Source organism: Pteropus alecto, unplaced genomic scaffold, assembly GCF_000325575.1.
Source record: "Pteropus alecto unplaced genomic scaffold, ASM32557v1 scaffold121, whole genome shotgun sequence".
Classification (NCBI taxonomy): domain Eukaryota; kingdom Metazoa; phylum Chordata; class Mammalia; order Chiroptera; family Pteropodidae; genus Pteropus; species Pteropus alecto.
The window spans coordinates 4,938,458-4,960,569 of NW_006434369.1; the positions used below are offsets into that span (position 1 = coordinate 4,938,458).

The 22,112-nt window shown below is 36.7% G+C and overlaps 1 protein-coding gene across 4 annotated transcripts in view; it reads right to left on the reverse strand.

Moving 5' to 3' along the window:
* Positions 1-22,112, reverse strand: part of CAP2 (cyclase associated actin cytoskeleton regulatory protein 2) — a 119,638-nt gene that overhangs the window by 60,784 nt on the left and 36,742 nt on the right. For 3 of the 4 annotated variants that reach the window (XM_006909242.1, XM_015587277.1, XM_006909244.1), the window contains exon 4: positions 12,768-12,845. The exons of the other annotated variant lie outside the window; for it this stretch is intronic. In XM_006909242.1, coding sequence (XP_006909304.1) covers positions 12,768-12,845 — 78 coding nt within the window. The remainder of the gene's footprint in view (positions 1-12,767; positions 12,846-22,112) is intronic. 4 annotated transcript variants of the gene reach the window in all.

Here is a 22,112-nt window from a genome sequence, read left to right on the forward strand (position 1 = left end):
GAGGTCACACAAATGTGGATACTTATAATGTTATCAGATTAAAAAAAGAATTCTGACTAAAAGAAATGAGGGGTCACTATAGGATTGTAAAAGTTACAACCTATCTAAAAGAGTAAATATTTACATCCCAAGCGACATAAAAAAAATCACATAAGAAAAGTGGAGAAAATACAAAAAAAAAAATAAAATCAGTAATTGCATGACAAACTCTATTCAGGACCTGCCTGAACAAAGAATAGAGACAAAATGGAAAATTGCAATAATTAAGGAAAAGCCAACAAATATATGAAACAACCTAAATGATAGAATTGGAAATATTTTTAAAGATAAAAACAGATCTCTCTTCCAAATTTAAGACATAAGGGAGATGAAGTCACATTTAATAAATATATACCTATAATATTCTTAAATAAAATTAGAAAAATAGTATCAACTGAGTTCTATTTAAGCAATATCATGCAATTAATGTTTTTCTTATAAATAATATCAATCAAGGAGGCAAGCTATGGCCCAACTCCTGTACCCTTAAATTTTTTTTAGGATCTCACCCCTTGAATCTATCCTTTTACTCCAACTCCTCAGGATTTCTCCCCAAGCTCAGCTGAGGACATTGGATGGTTATCGCTCTTTATGAAGGCTGATTTGTTTGATGGTCTTCTATACTCCTTCTTCTTTATAAATACAAATTATGTTTTATACGTATGGGCTAAAATTTATTGGAGATTAGAATAAAGAATTAAGATATGGATTGTAAGAATTTACGATTATCCAATAATAACTCAAAATAAAATGCCTAATTAAATCATGTCACATACAATTATTAAATACAGTATGTCTATTAAAATTACAAATACGTGGATTAGGTTACAAGAAAATGTGAATATTTAATTGTTGCATGCAAAGAGCAGAAAAGGTACTTTAACACAGAACTGCAGGGAATGTGAAATAATATAAGCCATTAAAGCATAATGTTCATTACATTATTTCCTTTAGAATTTCTTAAATTCACTTTTTTAACAAGACAAAACAATCAAGGACAAAATGGAAAAGTGGTTATGCTTCTTGAAGAGTGAAGAAAATGAGCAGGTCATAGAAAATTTCAGCAGAAGAACTCTTTTAAACAAGATAAATCTACCTCTAGGCCCCACCCGTAGTAAAATGTTCCACTTAGAAGAAACCAAACGAGATTAAAATCACATAAAGCAATTCAGAGCAATGAACAGCTCATTGGTGAAATTTGTAGTGACACTTGCTTGGGAGATCTTATAAGCCAGTTATCTTAATGTTCGCATAAGAAAAATGAAATTTAATTAGCATTTAATGAAAAAGAAAAAAAGGAACAAAAATGTCAAACCAAAGAGAGACTGAGGTGATACATTCATGCTCTGAATTGGAAAATCTTGGCTTTTTTTTCACTCTTATTGAGAGATACAGACAAGTAATCTTTCTGTGCTTTATTCCTTATTTACGTGGGAATAATAATAATATTTGTTCGTAATTAATCCACAGGCCAGGAGATAATTATGCTAAGGGCTCTCATAATGGTCTTGTTGAGTGTGAATCTCCTCTAGCTAGAGAATATGCATTCCAGACTCCCTGAGATTTTTACTGTAAAAAGTGATTGGGGTTGACTTTCCGTGTACTACTTGTTCCCACAAACACAAAAACAAGAGTAGGTTCCCAGAGACTCATTTAATAAGTAATCTTGGGAGACGGTCTTAATCAAGTTGAATACCTCGGGTGCAGTTGGTTTAAGATGGTTTATTCATTGTGTCTCTCGTGGAACACCTACTATGAACATTGGACATAGGGCTGGGCATTCATTGCTCGGAGGTACTGAGTAATCATATCCTGTTATAGTCCCTCCCTGCTACTTACTGGTAGTGATATAAGTGATTACTCACTACCTGGGTAAACAATCAAATTGATTTGGTGCCAGGGATAACATAAGGACGTAAAGAGTCCATTAATACAGGGAAAACAACTAAGTTTAGGGTAACCTGACTCAAATAAAGATTGAAAAAATAAGTCCAAGTAAATTAAAGTGTTCTGATGACATGTGGTAACAGCACAGGCAGCACTGTGTATCACAGGTCCACTCCTTTATTGCTGTCTTCTTACTAACTAGCGCCTACACTTTACGTTCCCCACTTTGTAGGCTACACACGGTGGACAAAGACACAAAGAAGAAAATAAGAGCAATAAAACTTGACATATTTTTAGCACAGAGAAGTCATATGCTAAAAAGTTCTACGGTGCACAGCTGCATGCTCGGCTCACAACTGCCTCCCTCCCTTCCGAGTGATAAACCACGGGGACATGGTTTTCTTTCTCCTTTCCTCACATTCCTCTTCTCCAAATCTCCTTCCCCTTTAAGTCCTGGAAGATGGGAGAACAAAGAGAAGTCTACTGAGAGGATCAGGGCCAAAAGAACTGTCCCAAACGCATCCTTGAGGAAGATCAAGTCTTTAAATGCTGTGCTTCTTTGGTTGCTATTTTTGAAAAGAATCATTCAGTCTCAAGTACAGTATTAGAGAATTATAGAATGATTCAGAGTGTCTCTGTCCAGGCCAGAAAAGACTGTCAAGAGAGAAAAAGAAAAGCCAAGAGTTCTCACATTCCCACAAAAAGTATTTTTAAAGACATGAATTGGGGAAAGGGGCGAGGTAGATAAGAGTAAAGGGGGTCAAATATATGGTGACAGAAGGAGACTAGTCCTTGGGTGATGAGCACACAATGCAAAACACATATGATGTATTATAAAACTGTCCATCTACCCAATACTTATATAATGTTATTAATCAATGTTACCCCAATAAATTTAATTTAAAAAGAAATCAGTTATCACGTAATAGTCATATAAGCTGATATAATTAGAAATAGCTAAGAGAATAAAAGAGTATTTTAAATGTCATATGTATGGCGCATCCTATATACCGATTCGAGGTCAGAGGCTTGGTATTTTTGTATAAATCTATCTTATCTTGTCCATCAACTGTGTATTTTACATCAAGGTAAATGAGTATCCTGTCTTATATGTGAAATAAAAAAAACACAACTCTCTAAACAAAGGATATGGACCATTTAGAACATCTCTATAAAATGACCCTTCGAATTCTAAAAAGTCAAGTAAAACCATTATCAATTAATATTTACTATAGCTTTCATCAGTTTCAGATAGGTAAGTTATGATATCGACTTTTTATGAGCTGTATATGTAGTTCGAGGTCATTAGGGACTCACAGTTAAAGTAGGCAGTATATTTATAACCATTTTACAGGACCTGGAGCCACATTTTCCCATTTTAAATAATTATAATATTTTAGTTGTATCTTAGTTTTTATGATGTATAGTTTGCCCCGCCTGTGCTGTCAAGTTGGTAAAATATGAAGTTTCAAATTATATTCCTGTTCCTCCAAGAAAATGTAATCCAATTTGTGACTTTCCAAGAGGAATCCTGTACACATACAACTACAGGATATTCAGCCAAAGAAAATGATGGGACTCTTGTTGTTTGAATCATTTAAATCCAATTTGTGTGACATGCTGCCCATTACTCCACACAGAGAATCCATCTGCATGTAGAAGCTATAAAGCCCGGGGTTCTTCTGCACTGCAGTTTCTGTGGTTCTAACTGCGTGATTATCAGCTTCAGAGGGCTGACACTGGACACTCACAACAATTTCACAGCCTCGAGAAAGTACTGTTTTTCACAATTTACATGAAAACTCCTCACAGGGAAGAATCTATCTAATTGGAACATTTTTCAACAGCACTTAAATATCAAGCCAGCTGGCTCTCCACAGCCCATGTGAATTTAATCAGCATACTCTTCCCAGAACCTATATAATCATTGAAGGCTTGAGCTACATCTGTCACCCAAATCTGGCTGTGATTATTTCTCATCATTAGCTCCACACATCCAGAAATGAACCATTCTGTGGTAGCCTCGAAGGCACTTGCTTGTTCTTCCTCTAATCTTCCTTTTCCCAAATTCCCACAAGGAATAGTTTTTCAAGGCTAATTCTATGTACCTGATCCATGACTTCATTTTACCAGTTAATCATACCCTCAATTGATATCTCAATCTCTACCAAATATTGTTCCAAATATTGAGTTGTCGTTGTTGTTTGGTAAAAGATAATAGTATCGCTAAACAAAAATGTAATTTCATTCTGTGCTCTTCCATTCACCCAGCTTTTATTCCTCAAACCAAAAGTGATCAGGAGCTCAAGCCTCTCTTCTTATCAAACTTGACAACAAATAAAATATAGTTAAGATCACAATACTTCATAAAAGCAAAGATCTCTGAAGTTCTTAGAATCTTGTTGAGGGGGTGGAAAATATGCACAAAAATAACAGTGGAATGTTTCTAACATAACACATAAACAAGTTATTTTTGTTTCGACAGAAACTACTATATAGGTGCGAAGCTATAAAGAGACTATCAGAAGGTGTAGTTAATATATTACTGGATAGAAGAGAGTGGGTAGAAAAGTCTGAATGGTTGTAGAAGGTAACAGTGAAGAAAAGTGCAAGGCATAGGAATACATGAATCGTGACAAACAACATCACCCAGATCCTATTTCTCCAAAGTATGTTCTCATAGAAATGAGATAATAGATGCAGGAGTGCCAAACGCTATGAATGCTATATAGTAGGCATCCAGTAAATGTTTGCTTAAAAAGGAGCCCCGAGAGATAAATTAATGAAGTCAAGGAAATTAAAGAGGGCTGGAGTATGTAAGGCGAACAGGGCCTAACAAAGAACTGAAGAAACTATTTACAGGGTCTAACAAAGAACTGAAGAAACTATTTATCTAATAAGCAATTCCAGATATGGAAACACTAGTCTTCACAGCAGCTAATCCACTAAAACCTGACAAGAACATTTCTTTTCTGTTTAGTTAATGAAAAGAAGTAATCATCAGAGAAGTACAGTCTCTAGGTGTTTGCCACTAGAAACTAAATATTAAGCTGGAACTGGAGGGAGCAATGTAGAGAATAGAGGAAGAACAGCTTGAGAACAGAGGGAAAAAGGTTGTGTGTTTTCTTCTCTCGATTAGTTTGGGAAATATATCTTCTTTAAAATAAAGTGCCATCAGTTAGATGCTTTCGTTTAAGTTAGGAGAGGATCTAGAAGATAGAAAATTGTGAATTTAGATCTTTATTATTCTGGCAATGTTGACTTTTTCATGTACAAAATTTATGTTTTAAAATCTCTGGAAGGCACAGTGCATTTCAATTAGTTAGAATATACAGCACTTTTCTTTTCCTAAAAACAATTATGTAAAATTTATTTGGATTATTTGTAATTCTAGTTCTTAAGGAAATGTCTGCATTTCCAATTAAGAGCTAAATATACAAATTAAAAGGACCGCACAGTGAAGCTTAAGTCTAGCCCTCACTAGTTGGAGCACATAAACACTAATATCAAATGATGGTTCTGTCATCCAGCCCCCAGCACATACAAATATAGAACATGACCATAAAAAGTAATGGACCATGCCCTCTGCTAAGTAATTTATGACAGCGGATCCAGACTGGAATGCAGCTGGAATTACCTTCTTCCCGTCTGCTATTTTCACATATACAGCTTCGTACAGATGATAGAAGCTACATCCTGCAAAGAGGACCCAAATTAAGGCTGCTGAAATCATGAACAAGTAGCAAATCTGAATCAAAGGCCAAAATATATTTGGTTTTTAAAAAGAATTGTTAAATTAACTTTTGATTCAGGCTGAATTTTTTAAATATCAGATTAATGGCGGCTAGCATAGAAACATTTAGCTTCACAGTAGAGAAAGACAGTTGATAATTATTTTATTAAAAATGCAAAGTGATCCCAACATTTGACTAAACGAAGAATGAAACACTTGCTAGCCATATACATAGCTCTAGCCTTTAAGAAGAATTTGCCATCAAGGCAGTCTGGAATTGTAGCAAACTTTGTATGAAATAGTTGATAAAACAAAGGATATTATCCTTCTTTATTAACCTTTACCCCTCAGATAATCCCCAAATCCCCTGTGTGTGATAACTACCTCACTTCCTTTGAGCAGCCATTCATTATCCAATTCATGTCTTACACAAAGAGAGATGAGCTAATGTGCCTTATCAGATTAAAAAAAAAGTCACCATGAGTGATGTCCAACAGGACAGGATCTTAGCAAATCCTTTCTGCCTCCATAGTCCTGGGTTTCTAAATACCTATAAAGCTACTAACCATGGTCACAGTTCACAGGCTCATTCACAGCTTTATGTTGCTAAAGCAAACAGTCTGGGCAGAAGAATGACAGAATTACCCTCCTTTCTGATTACTCTCCTCTCTGCATCCTGATAAACTAATGATTAGCTTTCCTGTTGGGATTCAGCACTGCCTGGGTAGCTTCAGGCTGTCAACTCAAGCAGACCCTGATGACATCACACAAACCTCTCCCTCTTCTTCCTTCCCTGGTGCTTTATTTTTTGTGAACCAGCATCTATAACCAGCCTTCACATGCTAGCCATAGTGTAATTACCGAAGTAATTTTCTTGCCATGGAAAGGCTCATAAGAAAAGCAAAGGTTTCTTTTTGCATCACTTCTCCACCTACAGCATGAAATGCTCCTCCAAAAACCAATCCTGTAGGTATCAGTAAGTAATCGGTTTTTACCTTCTCTTCATAGATGATATTTTAGTTGGGCTTAAGCCTATACTCTTATTCTAGAAATTAAAAGCATTGCCTTTGGGTGCTTTTGAGTTGGTAGTGAAGAGAATCAACACATTCAGCAATATCAAGAGCAGAAACTTGTGCATATTTAGGAAATGAGAACATAGAGTTAGTCTGGAAAAGGCCATGAAGTGGGCCACTGCTTAGATTCCAAAGAGCTACTCCTTCCTGAAACTCTGTCAACTCAGACCACTGGAAATACCTCTTCTTAATGGAAACATAACAGTATGATGCAGAGGATGAAAACTTTTTATGTTTTATTTTTCTTGCAGTTCTTCTTTTCTGTTTCCAACGTATAGAATTATATATTTAAAATATATTAAAAATACTTGCTCAGCACATATAATTAATACCAGTCACTCAACAAAAGATTTTCTTGATGTCTTTGTATTAAGAAAACAACCTTATAGTGATATTTTAAAGCACACATTTCATTTTACATTAGGGCCAACATTACTTTCTTGCATTATGTTATCTGTCATATGCCCCCTAACGATAGAATTAAGCAGCGCTAATCATGGTCAAATCTTTCAAGAAGATTCAGTAACTCTGACTGAGCAATGTAGTGACATTTTCTGGGCACAGATGTAAGAAACACTTAGGATTTTGGCTTCGTTCATTCGTTTGCTTTTCTTTACAATTTCCAGACCTGCCACTGGCACCTACTAATTTACCCACAGCATGCTCTGAGATCAAAGTCATGTGTCTATTCTGTTTGGCATTTTAAAATATTAGACAATAATATGACACCTTACAGTTATGGCAAAACAATACAGAGGCACAAAAGATGAACACACTCTAATTAAGAGAAACTTTCAGATACTCGTATACATGTATCTATATATTTTTCTCTATATACCCAAGTGTAATAAAAACAAATTCAGCTGTTAGACTTGAAAGTTTTCTTGTCTTCCTCCAGGTGGCTACTGGGAGATTAGCCTGGAAAAACCCACAGGAATGTTTAGAAAGACAGTTTATTTCCACTGAAAAGGACCTCATTTTCGCCAAACCAAGTTACCCACTCTGGCAGATGGGCTACGTGTTCACCAAATCTATGACTTCTTCATTCCAGGCATACAGGTTGATCGGCCTCCTTTGCTGCTAGGAATGACCATGGACGTGACACATGCTACTTCCAGGCCTGGCCCATAAAACTTTCTCAGGAATGATCCTGCATTCTCTTTCCCAATTCAATAGCTGAAGACCTAGGGGAGATAGGGGATGCCAGATGGAAGAAGCCTGGGTCTCTGAATGACCATACAGAAGACCCTCAGCCCAAAACACAGAGCAGGCCTTATGTGAGCAAGAAAAAAAATGTCTCCTCTGTTAGGCCTTTGAGAACTGGGGACTGTTTTCTAATGCAGATGGGCTTCTCTAATACTAAACTCTTCTCCATCACCTGACGTTTGTTGCTTTTTCTCATTCAGTACTCACAATAACTCTATGGAGTAGGAACTATTATCCCCATTTCAAAGATAAGGAAACATGGGCTTACCACAAGTCACCCTAAAAAGGAGCAGATTCTCAAATTTAGGAGGCAGAGATAAATTTGTTTTTCTTGCATTTGGAATAGCAGAGCTAAGGAGTAGAGGAAGATCTAGGATTCAAATCCAGATAGGCCCAAGTGCAAAGTTTCTACTCTTGACAACCCTCACAAATTGATGTGTTTTGTAAAAATCTTAAACATATTTACACCCACTAGTAATTTGGATCTCTCAGTGTGCCAAGCTGAAGTCCTAAGGTTGCTGCCATGGGGCTTTGTTGCTTAGTTTAAGAGTAACAAATTATTAACAAATGAGATCACTGCTCCATGCATTAGAAAATCCTTATGAAGTGCGTGCTTTGAACATAGCACTGTCCTGGGCGTGCATATTCATCCAGAGAAGAAGGAATGGCCAGAAGGAGTCTCTCATTTTCCTTCTCTTTCTAATTTTTCAGAGTATATAAAAATGAAAGGACCGAAAGTCAGTTTTAGATTCCTGCTCTATGCACAAGAAGGCACTATTTCCTTTTAAAATACAAGTCCAAACAAAGACAAATAGAAGAAACTCACCTCTCCTTCTGGAGGAATAAAAATCCTCAGACTCTTAGTCTTTTCAACAGAATAAAATCCAAAGGGCAGTCAACGACCACAAATCATCTTTCCCAAAGTTGGAAACTTAGGGTTAATATTTTTCTCTGTGCACCAGTTAATTCCATAAACACACATTCATACATGCGCGCGCACACACACAGGCACACACGTGCATGCAGACCATTTCATTGTCTGGTCTTAGCAGCATAAGAAATGTTGGAGAGAATATGGACAGTGCGCATGGGAGGGAGGGAGAATGCCTGCTCTACTTATGGCATGACAGGGGCAGTTCTTCACCATCCCAGTGTTGCCCATCTACCTGCAAATTAACCGAGGCTGGAGGAGGTGGAGCCTACATGGGTGATTGCCTGGAGACTTCTGGTGATGGCATTCCTTATGGTGGTGGCCATCCAGGGCACTGGTCTACTGGAGGTTATGTTTTTAGCTCAGGCCAGACTTTTGGGTTCACTCATGGTGAAGGTGATTAAAAATTATGTTTCACATCTTTCTCAGGTGATGTGAGATGTCTCAATCCTAAAAAAAACCACTTCTTTCACCTCTCTCTATTCAATTAAACACTTTCTACAGTTTTATTTTGACATATAAATCCTATAAATGACTGTGCAGTATGGCTCTTATTATGTATAGTGTCTATGAAAAGGACTTTAAATGGTGAGTAAAGTAAGGGGCCCAGGTCTAGATCCCATGGCCAGGTCATTAATATGTGACTGAATTTCATTTTTTTGTGCTCATAAATTAGAAATAACATATTTTTCCCTATATCCACCTGTCAAAAATGAATAGTTGAGTGTGCCAGGGTCTCTTGAAAATTTCTGTACTTACAGAATGGGGACTTCTTGGCCATTTTTCATATGAGAATCCTTCCACTAACTTAAAAGTAATGTGCACGTCTTCATTTTCCAAACTGGTGCACCAGCTTTCTGCAGGATATGAGAAAGTGTCACGCTACAAAGAGCCTCTTTGGTCAAATAAGCTTGGGAAAGCGTGGGTTTAGTCAGGTTTAACATGTTTCTTTCCTGAACAGAGTATGGGATTTTCCAAAACATGTTTAATCTGGGGCAGTTTTTTTTGAGTTTATTAATATTATTGTAGTACTAATATTACATTGGAAGCAGCTGTATCATTGCTCTTGTATTGCCATTTTATTTTCTCTCTGATGCTTTTCCTGATACCTTTACAAGATCCCTACTTTCCTGAATTTCGGTAGCACTAATGGTCTACCTTGCTTAACTGGCAGTTTGCTCATAATTGATAAGTATAAAAAACTTTTACTTTTTGATGATCACCCTCTACTAAATGCAGTCTCTTTGAAGGCTGGCACTCTGGCTTAAAGCAACAGTGTAGAGTATTGGTGTAGTGGTGAAGCAGGTTGGCTGGGATTTCTGGGGCAATTCATTAGAGTTATCCTGGGGTAACTCATCAGCTTTGGAACTAATGAGTAAACCAGTTATCCTCTCTTTGAACCTCTCTTGGCTCATCTTTAGATTGAGAGTGCTGCAAGAGATGACTTCTAAGGGTTCTTCCCACCTAATATTTACTATATGCCTGTCTCCAACCCTGCCCCATCTCAGAGGATTTCAGGTGGTGACACAAATTTTTGCTGCTCAAAGTGCAGCAACAGATTAGCAGCAGCAGCAGCAGCAGCATCACCTGGGAGCTTGTTAGAACTACGGACTGTTGGGCCTCACAACAGACCTACTGATCCAGATCCTGCAGTTCAACAAGATCTCCAGGTGATTCAAATGAAGATTAGAATTTGAGAAGCGGTGGTCTCTAGAGGCAGCTGGAAATGAAAATAGGAAGCACCTGAAATAAATCTGAGCCAGAAGTAAATTGTGAGAGCCATCCATACACTACAGGTTCTCAAAGTGTGGTCCCTGGACCAGCATGTTGCATTACCGTCATGTGAGAACCTTCTAGAAATGCGGATTCTCGGGCCTCAATCAGGACCTACTGAGTTGGACACTAAGTGGGGCCCAGCAATCTGTGTCTTAACCCTGTAGGTGACTCTCATACACACCAAAGTTTGGGAACCATTGCCATATGTTAATGAGAATTGAAATTACAGGAGTTAATATTCTCCTGAAAGAAGGAAGCAAGGATGATGTGGACAATTACAACATTGTTCCTACAAGAAACTATGACCTGCTTTATGATAATCTTCTTTACGATCTATCTTCTAGAATGTACATGGAGAAAATCAAGGCCTGGCCATGGACTGTTCTCACCACTGTGGTGGTGACCTCTCATATCTGCTTTTCTATTGAGTGGAAGTACTAGGACAGTCTTCTGGGTAAAGATGGAGGAGACAAAAAGGGAGATGGGCATCAAAAAACTGCTTTGCATTTTGCCTATCCAATTCTGCTGGGGTTTATTATGCTCAGAGCACTTAATAAGTGCTACAAGGAACATTGCCAGTGCATGCCCTTCCTGGGTATGAGTCCCCTGGAACAGATCCATTCTTCTCTCTTTTATCAAGAATGCAGTAGGATAAGAAGGTGGAATTACAGATATTACATCCAAGAATCTGCACAGCCACATGCTAAGTCACACATTATCCCTGACCATGGCTCATTTTGGGTTGGGATGCTATGGTCCCAATGCATTCGTTTGTTCACTCACTCACTTCTTTACCCAATATTTAATAAGCGACTTTTATGTGAAAGGCCTACAAGGCCAACAGAGAGGTCTTTTGTTTTATGCTTAAAGAAGGGATTGTGTAGGGCACCAGACAAGAAAAGTCATGGTTATTCCCTCTACCTGAGACTCTAAATGATGCACTGAAGTCATCTCTCCTCTAACTTTAATCACAGAAAAGCCAGGCTAAGGCTGTCTCTAGAATACATCACATCGCGATATAGTTTCATTGTTCTCTTTTGCAAAAGTGCGGGCGGCAGGGTGGGGGTTGCGGCGGCGGAAATCAGGGATTGAGAAAGCCAAGGAGGCAGTGGAACGCAGAATATTTCCATCCCTACAAAGCTGCTTGGCTAGGCTGTGTGCTAATGCCTCATTTTCTTAGACAAAATTTCCATCCAGGTGGGAGTTGGCAGCTCTGGTGGCAAGTTAGGATCACCTGATAAGTCCCCAAACTCTCAAGGCCAAGACCACTCCTCAGACCAATTAAACCAGAACCTCTTGGAGCGAGATCTAGGCATTGGTATTCAAAAATATTTTTCTGAGTAATTCTACTGCACAGGCAGGGCTGAGAACCACTGTTTCAGGAGGGCTTGGGTCTCAGGTCTTGGCCCTTTATGGAACTGAGCTTCATCCCCTGAAAGCCAAAGTCTTAGTTTCCCAGGATTCTCGGCTCAACTTTTTCAATTTCAGGAGTTTACTTTAGAATTCAAGGCGAACTATTAAATTTAGGCTATTGTGTTATAATGAATACTAAATTATCTTATATTTATATGGTTGTTACCAAAATTCATATGCAGAATACTTAGTCAAAAGAACAATTCTTATTTTTTTTTCTTATTTAACAAGGTATGCTGGTAATAGATCAACTTTTTAATGAATAATTTCACTCATTACACACTAGTTTAGCCTGTCTATGCTATTTAGGAAATAGAAGATCATCAAATTCAAACATAGAATATGTGGATGATGACAGATGTGAACACTTTTCAATAACAAAGCAGCAACAAGTATGAACTAAAAATTAGTAGTAAATACTTCCTTGATTATAAGATTGTGAGAGCAGTAAAAAGAATAGGATACAGATGACATAAATAAATTGACCTTTTAAACTGGTGATGTCAATTGTTACAGTGTGAATTTGGCCATGATAAGATTATGTAGACAGAAGAAATGTTCTAATCCATTCTCTGGATTAGAGACAGAATCTACATGTTACACATCTCATTTTTGGGATGTCTCTCACAATTACTGGTTCTGGCTCCTTGTTTTTTTTCTTACACTGCCCATTCTCTGGGCAGCCCTGATTCTCAAGATACACTCTTACCTCTTGGGGTTGTTGGTACTGAGAGGCCATCAGAAGGAAAGCCCGCTGGGCCTGGAAAGCGCTATGCACCATTTCTGCCTGGGAACAAAGAAGAAGAGGGAAGTTTAAATGTTTGAGCTCCTAAACAGAGTTACCATATGATTCAGCAAGAAAAATGAAAACTTGTTCACACACTTGTAAATAAATGCTCATAGCAGCATTATTCATAATTGCCAATGTGGAAACAACCAGAGTGTCCACCAACTGATGGACAAATAAACAGAATGTGATATACCCAAACAATGGAATATTATTTGGCATTAAAAGAAATGAAGTGCTGATGCATGTTACAACATGAGTGGACCTTAAAAACATTATGCTGAGTGAATGAAGCCAGTCACAAAAGATCACATTTGTGTGATTCCATTTGTATGAAATGGCCAGAATAAGCAAATCTATACAGACGGAAAGTAGTTTGGTAGTTGCCAGGGACTGGTGGGAGGAAGGGATGGGGACTGACTGTTAGTGAGTATGGAGTTTCTTTTGGGGGTAATGAAAATGTTCTGGAACTAGACGGTGGTAATGGTTTCACAACTTGGTGAATATACTAAAAACCACTGAATTGTACACTTTAAAAGAGTGAATGTTATGACATGTGAATTATATCTCCATAAAGCTGTTCAAAAATTTGAGCCCCAAAGTAGAATTGTTTTCAAAAAGTGTCTTTCCTGTCCTCTTTCATAGTGTGCCCAAAGCTGTTCTACCCCTTCTGGTGGAAAGAAAATTGTCCCTTAAGCCAGCCTCATAAAGATCTGCTCACTGAGAGCTAGTAGCTTCTACAACTGTTTTCAGTAAGATGGACCTGGAAGAGATTGCAGTGCTCTCTGGACTGAATTCCCCCGAAAGGAGTTGTGTGTATGTGCGGGGGGAGCAGGGGGAGAGAATGTCGTCAAACACACGGTATCATATTCTCTTATCCTCACCCTCTACCCACTTTTATTCATTAATTCTTTAATTTTTTAAATTTAAAGAATTACAGAAGAGTATCAAGAAGAAAATAATTCCAAATATTCACATCATCCACAATTAATCATTTCTGGCATTTTTTTTTCTAGTTTAAAAAAAAAATTGCACAGTTGTTTTCATAACACAAAGGATAATCATTTAGAATACGTTTTTTAAATGCCAAACATTGCAAAAATTAAAGTTTTTAAAAATGTCTCACAACTTAGAAATAATCATTTTTTTAATATCAGATGAACATCGTTGCAGCCTCCTTTTAAGATATATATGCAGACTTTTATAAAATGAGACCATACTCTCAGTGTATTTTTAAAAATAAAAAGTATACATTTTAATTATGATTGCACAGTAGAGCTCAAAGAGAAAGAATTAATAAACTTCAAGTAAAAGTTTCTGCACTATAATAATTATGCCTTGAATGATCATTCTAAGGTTAAAAAAAGATTACGAAATATTAAGAGGTTGAAATAATTGTGTGTTGGCATTTTAAAGCGATACAATTTTAGACAATATTGACTGGGAATCAATTGGGAAAGATAAAAACTCCAGTACTTTCTCTCTTCTTTCTATCTCTATCTTCTATGATTTTTAGTTAATATTTTTATTTTGCCCAATTGATAGCATTCGTATTCTATCTTTAACATTAATTCTCATAGTTGTTTAGAGATTAGTTCTACATTTAAATATACATAGTGATTCTCACCAGTCATTTTTCTATAACAGCTCTCCTTCCGAGTTATTTTGATATGTTTTTATTGGCTGGATTCGAATTATCAAGTATTTTCTTCAAAAAAGTCTCACTGTTGCTTTAGTTTCTCAGGTTTAAGCAGGTCTCCCTGTAACCTCTATGTTTTAACCACATCTTGGCTGGATATAACATCCTTGGGTCTCTCTGCATTTTCAGATAGCATAGCACTAAATGTGACAATGGAGAAATCTGAAGCCAGCTTGGTTTTTTTCTCCCTTGTAAGAAATTGGCTTTTGCTCCCTTGTAGGAAATTGTTTTGATATCTGAAGAATTACATCTTTCTCCTTGAAGTTTAAGAGCTTAACTGAGATATGTTTAGGTTTTGCTCATTCTATATTTCTTGGAATAGATTTGGTCCTTTATTCATTTATGGAAAATTTTCTTATATTGTTTAGTATTTCTTTTGTTTCTTTTGTTAGAATCTCTGTTCAGAGTCTCCAATTATTATCCTTAGATTGTATATTTTAATGTCTTCATATCTTTTAGATTCTTTCTCTGCCTTTAATTTCCTTGTCTGTCATCTGTATTTACTGTAATTATATGAATATTTTTCTCTATTGCTAGTAAACAGATTTTCAACAGGGTCTCATGTACATTAACATTTCTGTTGTTTTTATCAACATAAATGTTGTTTTTATTCTTGATTTGTTAGACTTTCAATTTTTCTTTTCATTTCATTCTTACTTGCTTTAAACTTTTAAAAAGATACGTATATATTCTTAGTAAGTTCTAAGAATATGTTATATTCTTATTAAGCTATTGAGAGAAATCTCTTTCTGTTCCTTAAGTTTTATTTTCTTTGATGGCTAGTCTGTCTTTCCTTTCTCAAGCTATGTTCCTTTCTGACACAGTACTGGTAGCTGCCATGTGGGTGATTCCTTGAGCCTTTTGCCACCATATTGAGATTAGTTAATTTTCTCTTTCAAGCAATAGTTTGAGGGCTAATTGCCTTGTGCTCTATCTACTCTTATAGGGCACAGGAAAAAGGAGAGCTCAGCTGTCCAGTCTTTGTTTGAGAATTTGGGTGCTCATTCTTCCGGGACTATGTTTAATGTCCTAAACCAGGATTCACTCAGTCTACTTGGTACATAGGCCATCCCGATGGAGATCAGATTTTAGATCATTTATCCAATTCTGAGCCCACACATGAACCTTTACATCTGCATAGGGAAGCAGCCTCATGGCTGCCTTTTCCTGTTTCACATTTCCTCTCCTGATTTCATTTCTTTTTAAGGTATGTCTTAAAGGGGTGGAAAATAGGGGCAGAGTTAGAACTAAAAGCTGTTCAGCCAGCAGTTACTGAAATATATTAGTTTAGGTTATGGCTTTTTTGGGTTACTTTTACTGATTTTTTTTGATACTCTCTCCCCCCATTTTGAAGAAGGGAAAAATTCTGATTTAGTTTTATTTGGTCCTAAATTTATACTCTTAAACTTATTGATTTCACACTTAATCTCCAACTTGTTAGCTTTGCACTGTGTTTGGGGGGCAGTTTCTATCTCTCTCTCATCTTGGATAACTATTCACTTCTCTGATAGGTAGGTAAGAATCAGCTTAATACAATTCCAAAAACAGATAACTAGAAAAGCTGCAATAAAATTAGGTTAACTTGATACCAGTGTCAATATCAGACAATATTTCTGGGCTGCAAGAATAAATGTGTTAAGTGATTGGGAAATGACTAGTTTTTGTCATTCTACTTCATTATCACATTTTGATATCTGACAAATTTTCTAAAATATTTACTGAAATGAATTCTCTAATATTGCTTCTAACTTTTCTCATTATTTCTTGTCCGATGATTTTTTTTTCTACTGCAAAAAGAATACTAGAAGTCCAACCAAGATTAGTAGACCATTTATTTAAAATCACAAGTTCAATCATCACCGGTATAACTGATTAAGTCTCATGAATGTTTAAATGAGGGTATATTTTCCATTTTGCAGTACGCTAACTCCTCTTTGTCTCAGTAGCCTGATTGCTGGGATTATACTGGTGGGAGGAATATTTCAAATTTTCCTGTCCAAGAGGCCATTATGACCCTATAGACATGATATTCTGAACTGCATGAATGTTTATCCATGTATCAAAACATGTATTTTCAGTGGTTCAGAAGTACTTTTGTCAACCACATTTCCAAAAAGAAGACTATGGAATACAACCGTCCACAGCTTGGATAGAAATAAAATAACTGCACTTCTCCCAGCAACAATAATACAGAGGTATTGTCCTCATCTCTGTAAAGCTTTGCAGAGTCGACTGAATTATAGTTGCTGTGGGAACATTAATTTGGTATTGCCTGTCTTCTGAAGTTAAAATTGCTGCTCAGAGGTAACGGTAACAATATTTTTGTAGTTATCCCAGGATGAACACTATCATTAACCTTTTTTACTTTCCCTGGAAACAACATTTAGCCTGTTGCTAATAGAGCAATTTTCTGGTGGGTCTGATTAGCAAAGATGGTCAATTTTATTAATTAGTTTCTTCCTCCAAATGGCCTTTCATTCAATAATAGGGATAGAGGTTAGAGAGAGAATGGCTGACTACTTAGATATCTACAACTCTCCTTTTCGCTTTGCTTATGTAGACAAATCTTTCTGAGGATTCAGTTGTGCGCTTCTTCCAGCTCCCTGGAACTCTGGGCATAATTAGCAGACTCTAAACCACACTCATTTTTAACCTCATCAGTCCACATTTCAAAGGATTTTCATGCCATCTTTGAAATATTCTGACCTACCTGCTTCTTACTTCTGGAAAGGTCCATGAGTCCCTTCAAACAGCATCCTATTTAGGAGCAAATTTACGGAACCTGCTGAGTTCTGATAACTTGAAAGGGAGAATTTGGTTCACTCGGGCAGTTCAAAACATTGTGAAAGAAAAGCCAAACGTAGGGATTTTCAGTAACGACAAATAATTGAGGGTTTCTGCTGAGTTTGTCCATCACACATGTGCAGGGCTCAGAGAGCCTCAGTGACCTTTGTGGATGTACATGCACATCTATTTGCCTGTGAACACGTGTGTGCAGAGAGGAAAGGGATAGTTCTGGTGAGAGTCAAGGCCGTGCATTTGGTTGAATTCTATCAATTATCACTTAGGCAACTGGAGTTCTCGAATGGATAGGTCAGTGGGCCACTCTGTTCTGTGGTCCTAAGGAAGAGAGTAGAATGAATTTCGGTAATCAGTTTAAAGCAAGTCTCAGGACAAAGAGACACCAGCTAAATATGACTTATTTCCATCTAATCCCCTCAGGAGAGAGCTGGCTGGCTCCCTGAAGAAGATCAATTGATTGTGCTCATCAAAAGCTTTGCATTGTTTCACTGGGAAAGCTAAGGGCTGCAAAGTACCATGTGGATGACAAAATGAACGGGTACAACTGTGAGAAAGGGCCCCAGGCAAGACTCAAAGGGATGCAAAAAGCATCTAGCCAGGGGCCTGTGCCAAAGGCATTTCCAGATCTTCTGAAACTGCATCAGCCCATTTCTTGAGAACCAGAGAGTGAAAGAAAGGGGTTCCTCCTCTGACTAAGGTCAAGGGAATGGGCATCTGCTCATCAGGTGCAATTTGTGGGCCCTGGGTAAGTCACTGTCAATGCCACTCCCACATTCCTCCCCAATTAGTCTGCCAATGTACTACATTTCATAATTAGAGATATTATAATTTTAGATCTTATTCCGTGGGGCCCTCTAATCTACCCTAGAGGAGAAGTCCCTTGAGTTTCAGCCAATGAAGAGATAAAGAGGGACCTGATAGATGAAAGCAAGACAGGAAAATGGGCCCACAAAAAGAGGTGACAGGATGCCAAAGACAAATTTTTCCCACTTCACGATTTTGCTTAAAATAAGATTGAAGATTCCTAATTTTGTAGACATAAACATAAGCACTGACCCTATAAAATCATATTATGAAGGCACCCGGGTTGACATATTAAGAGCCATGAAGAAGGCTTACACCAGCGGTTTTCGACGTTGAGTGTACCTTATAGCAGTGGTCCCCAACCTTTTTGGCACCAGGAACTGGTGCTCCTGTGAGAATCTAATGCCTGAAGATCTGAAGTGGAGCTGAAGCAGTGATGCTAGCGCTAGGGAGTGGCTGCAAGCACAGATGAAACTTTGTTAGCTCACAGGCCACTTGTCTCCTGCTGTGTAGCCTGGTCCAGTTTTCAACCTTGAGTGTACCTTGTAGCAGTGGTCCCCAACATTTTTGGCACCAGGAACTGGTGCTCCTGTGAGAATCTAATGCCTGAAGATCTGAAGTGGAGCTGAAGCAGTGATGCTAGCGCTAGGGAGTGGCTGCAAGCACAGATGAAACTTTGTTAGCTCACAGGCCACTTGTCTCCTGCTGTGTAGCCTGGTCCCTAACAGGCCACAGACCAGTACTGGTCCGCAGCCCGGGGGTTGGGGATCCCTGCCTTATAGCCACTTGGAAGATTTGTTAAAACAGACTGTTGAATCCCACACCCAGGGTTTCAGATTCTGTAGGTGGGCTCACTAATTTACATTTTTAACAAATTTTCTAACAAATACTGGTTGCTAAAATTGCTTATTAGTTCAGGAGGGTTTTTGTTTATTTGTTTGTTTTTTGATTCTTTTGGATTTTCTACACAGATGATAATTACATCATCTGCAGTGAAAGACAATTTTGTTTTCCTTCCCGGTCTGTAGACCTTTTAATTCCTTTTCTTGCCCAATGGCGTTAGCAAAGACTTCCAGTACAATGTTGAAAACAAGTGGTTAGAAGAACATCCTTGCCATGTGTCTGATCTTAGAGAGAAAGCTTCAAGTTTCTCATCACTAAATCTGATGTTAGCTGTAGGTTTTTTATAATCTTTATCAAGCTGAGAAAGTTCTCCACTACTCCTAGGTTACTGATTTTTTTTTTTTTTTGTCATAAATGGGGGTCAGATTTTGTCAAATGCTTTTCTGTATCTATTAATGTAATCATATGATTTTTAAAAATTTTGCTGATATGACATATACAACATTAATTTTCGAATGTTGAGCTGGCCTTGCATACCTGGATAAATCCCAGTTAGTTGTATATAATTCTCTTTATACATTTTGAATTCGATTTGCTAATATTTGGTTGAGGATTTTTTTGCAATATATCGCATGTTCATGAGATATATTGGGCTGTAGTTTTTTTTTTTTTTTTTTTACAACGTCTTTGTCTTTTTTTGATATTAGGATAACGTTGGCCTATAGAATGACTTAAGCAATATTACCTCTGCTTCTATCTTCTGAAAGAGATTGTAGAGAATTGGTATAATTTCTTCCTTAAATGTTTGGTCAGTGAACCCATCTGGGCTTGGTGCTTTCTATTTTTGGAAGGTTATTTATTATTGAATCAATTTCTTTAATAGATATAGGCCTATTTAGGTTGTCTATTTCTTTTTGTGTAAGTTTTGGCAGATATGCCTTTCAAGAAATCAGTTCATTTCATCTAGGTTCATTTGTGGGCATAGAGTTGTTAACTGTATTCCTTTATTATCCCTTTAGTTTCCATGGGATCTATAGTGATGTCCTCTCTTTTATTTCTGATGTTAGTAATTTGTACCCTTTCTCTTTTTTCTTTATTTAGCCTAGCTAGAAGCTTATCAATTTCATCGATCATTTCAAAGAACCAGCTTTTGGTTTCTTTGGTTTTCTCTATTGATAAATAAAACTGTTTTCAGTTTTATTGATTTTTGCTCTACTTATTATTTTTTTCTTCTTTTCCTAGTTTTCTAAGGTGGAAACTTAGATTACTGATTTAAGATCTTCTTTTTTAATATATTCATTCAATACTATAAATTTCCCTCTAAGCACTGCTTTCAGTGACTGAATCTTCAAAATTTTGATCTTAAGTTTTCATTTTCATTTAGTTCAAAATACCTTTTTCACCGAAGTATAACTGAATATAACATTATGTTACTTTTAGGTGTACAACATAATGATTTGATATTTGCATATACCACTAAATGATCACCATAATAAATCTAGGTAACATCCGAGTTCACATATTTTTAAATTTCTTCTTTGACCCATGTGTCACTCAAAGTGCATAGTTTAATCTCCACATATTTTGAGATTTTCCGGTTCCTTTCTCTTACTGACTTCTGGTTCAATTCCACAATGGCATTGAACTATTAATTATTAGGAGTCCAGTCTACTAGTAAACCCGAGAGTAGACATTATATAAATCTATTCTTTTAAATTTGTTAAGGTGTGTTTTATGACCCAGAATATGATTTATCTTAGTGAATGTTAATGTAAGCTTGAGAAAAATGTGTATTCTGCTGTTGTTGACTAGTCTACAGATGTCCCTTATATCCAGTTGATTGACAGCATTGTTGAGTTCAACTACATCCTTACTAATTTTCTGCCAGTGGATCTTCTGTCCATTTCTAAGAGAGGGGTATTGAAGTTTCCAATTATGACAGTGACTTCATCAATTTCTTCTTTCACTTCTATCAGTTTGATCTTCTGTTGCTAGGTGCATATGTATTAAGAATTGTCTTCTCAGAGAACTGACCTTTTTATCGTTATGCAATGGTTTTCTTTTTTGCTGATAACTTTCCTTACTTGGAAGTCTGCTCTATCTGAAACTCATATAGCTACACCTGCTCTCTTTTGGTTAAAATTGGTATGGTATATCTTTCTGTATCAATTTATTTTTAATTTATATGTCTCTTTATATTTAAAGTGTGTTTCTTGTAGACAACATATAGTTGGATTGTGTTTTTGATCCACTCTGACAATCTCTATCTTTTAATTGGTTCATTCAGACTATTGAAATTCAAAGTGATTACTGATAGATTAATATGTACCACATTCATTCTGTTTTCTATTTGTTGCCTTTGTTATTTGTTTCTATTTTTGTCACCCTCTCCTTTTCTGCCGTTTGTGATTTTAACTGAACGTTTTACATGATTCCATTTTCCTTCCTTTCTTAGCATATCAGGTATACTTCTACTTGTACTTGCTTAAGTGGTTTTTCTAGGCTTCGCAATATACATTTGCAACTAATCCAAGTTCACTTTCAAATGACACTGTACCACTACACAGTAGTGTAAGTACCTCATAATAACAAAATAATCTTAATCCCCTTTATCTGTCCTTTGCTGTCTTTCATTACACTGATATATAAGCATATATGTGTATATATGATATATACATAAGTGTATATAATTAAATACATTGTTGCTCTTATAATTTTGAACAAATTGTTATCTGTTAGATCAATTAAGAATGTAAAAATAAAAGTTTTTATTTTACCTTCACGTATTCCTTCTTCGATGCTCTTCCTTTCTTTTATAGAGTCAAGTTTTGACATATCTGTTCTCTCTAAAGAACTTATTTTAACATTTATTATAAGGCAGGTCTACTGGCAAAAAATTCCTTTAATTTTTGTTTGTTTGAGAAACAAACAAACAAAAATTTCTCCTTCACTTTTTAAGAATAATTTTGTAGGATACAGAATTCTAGGTTGATAGTTTTGTTTCTTTTTTCCATCTCAACACTTTAAGTGTTTCACTTTATTCTCTTTTTTGCTTGCACGGTTTCTGAGAAGCAGTCAGATGTAACTCTTATTTTTGTTCCTCTGTAGGTAGGGTATTG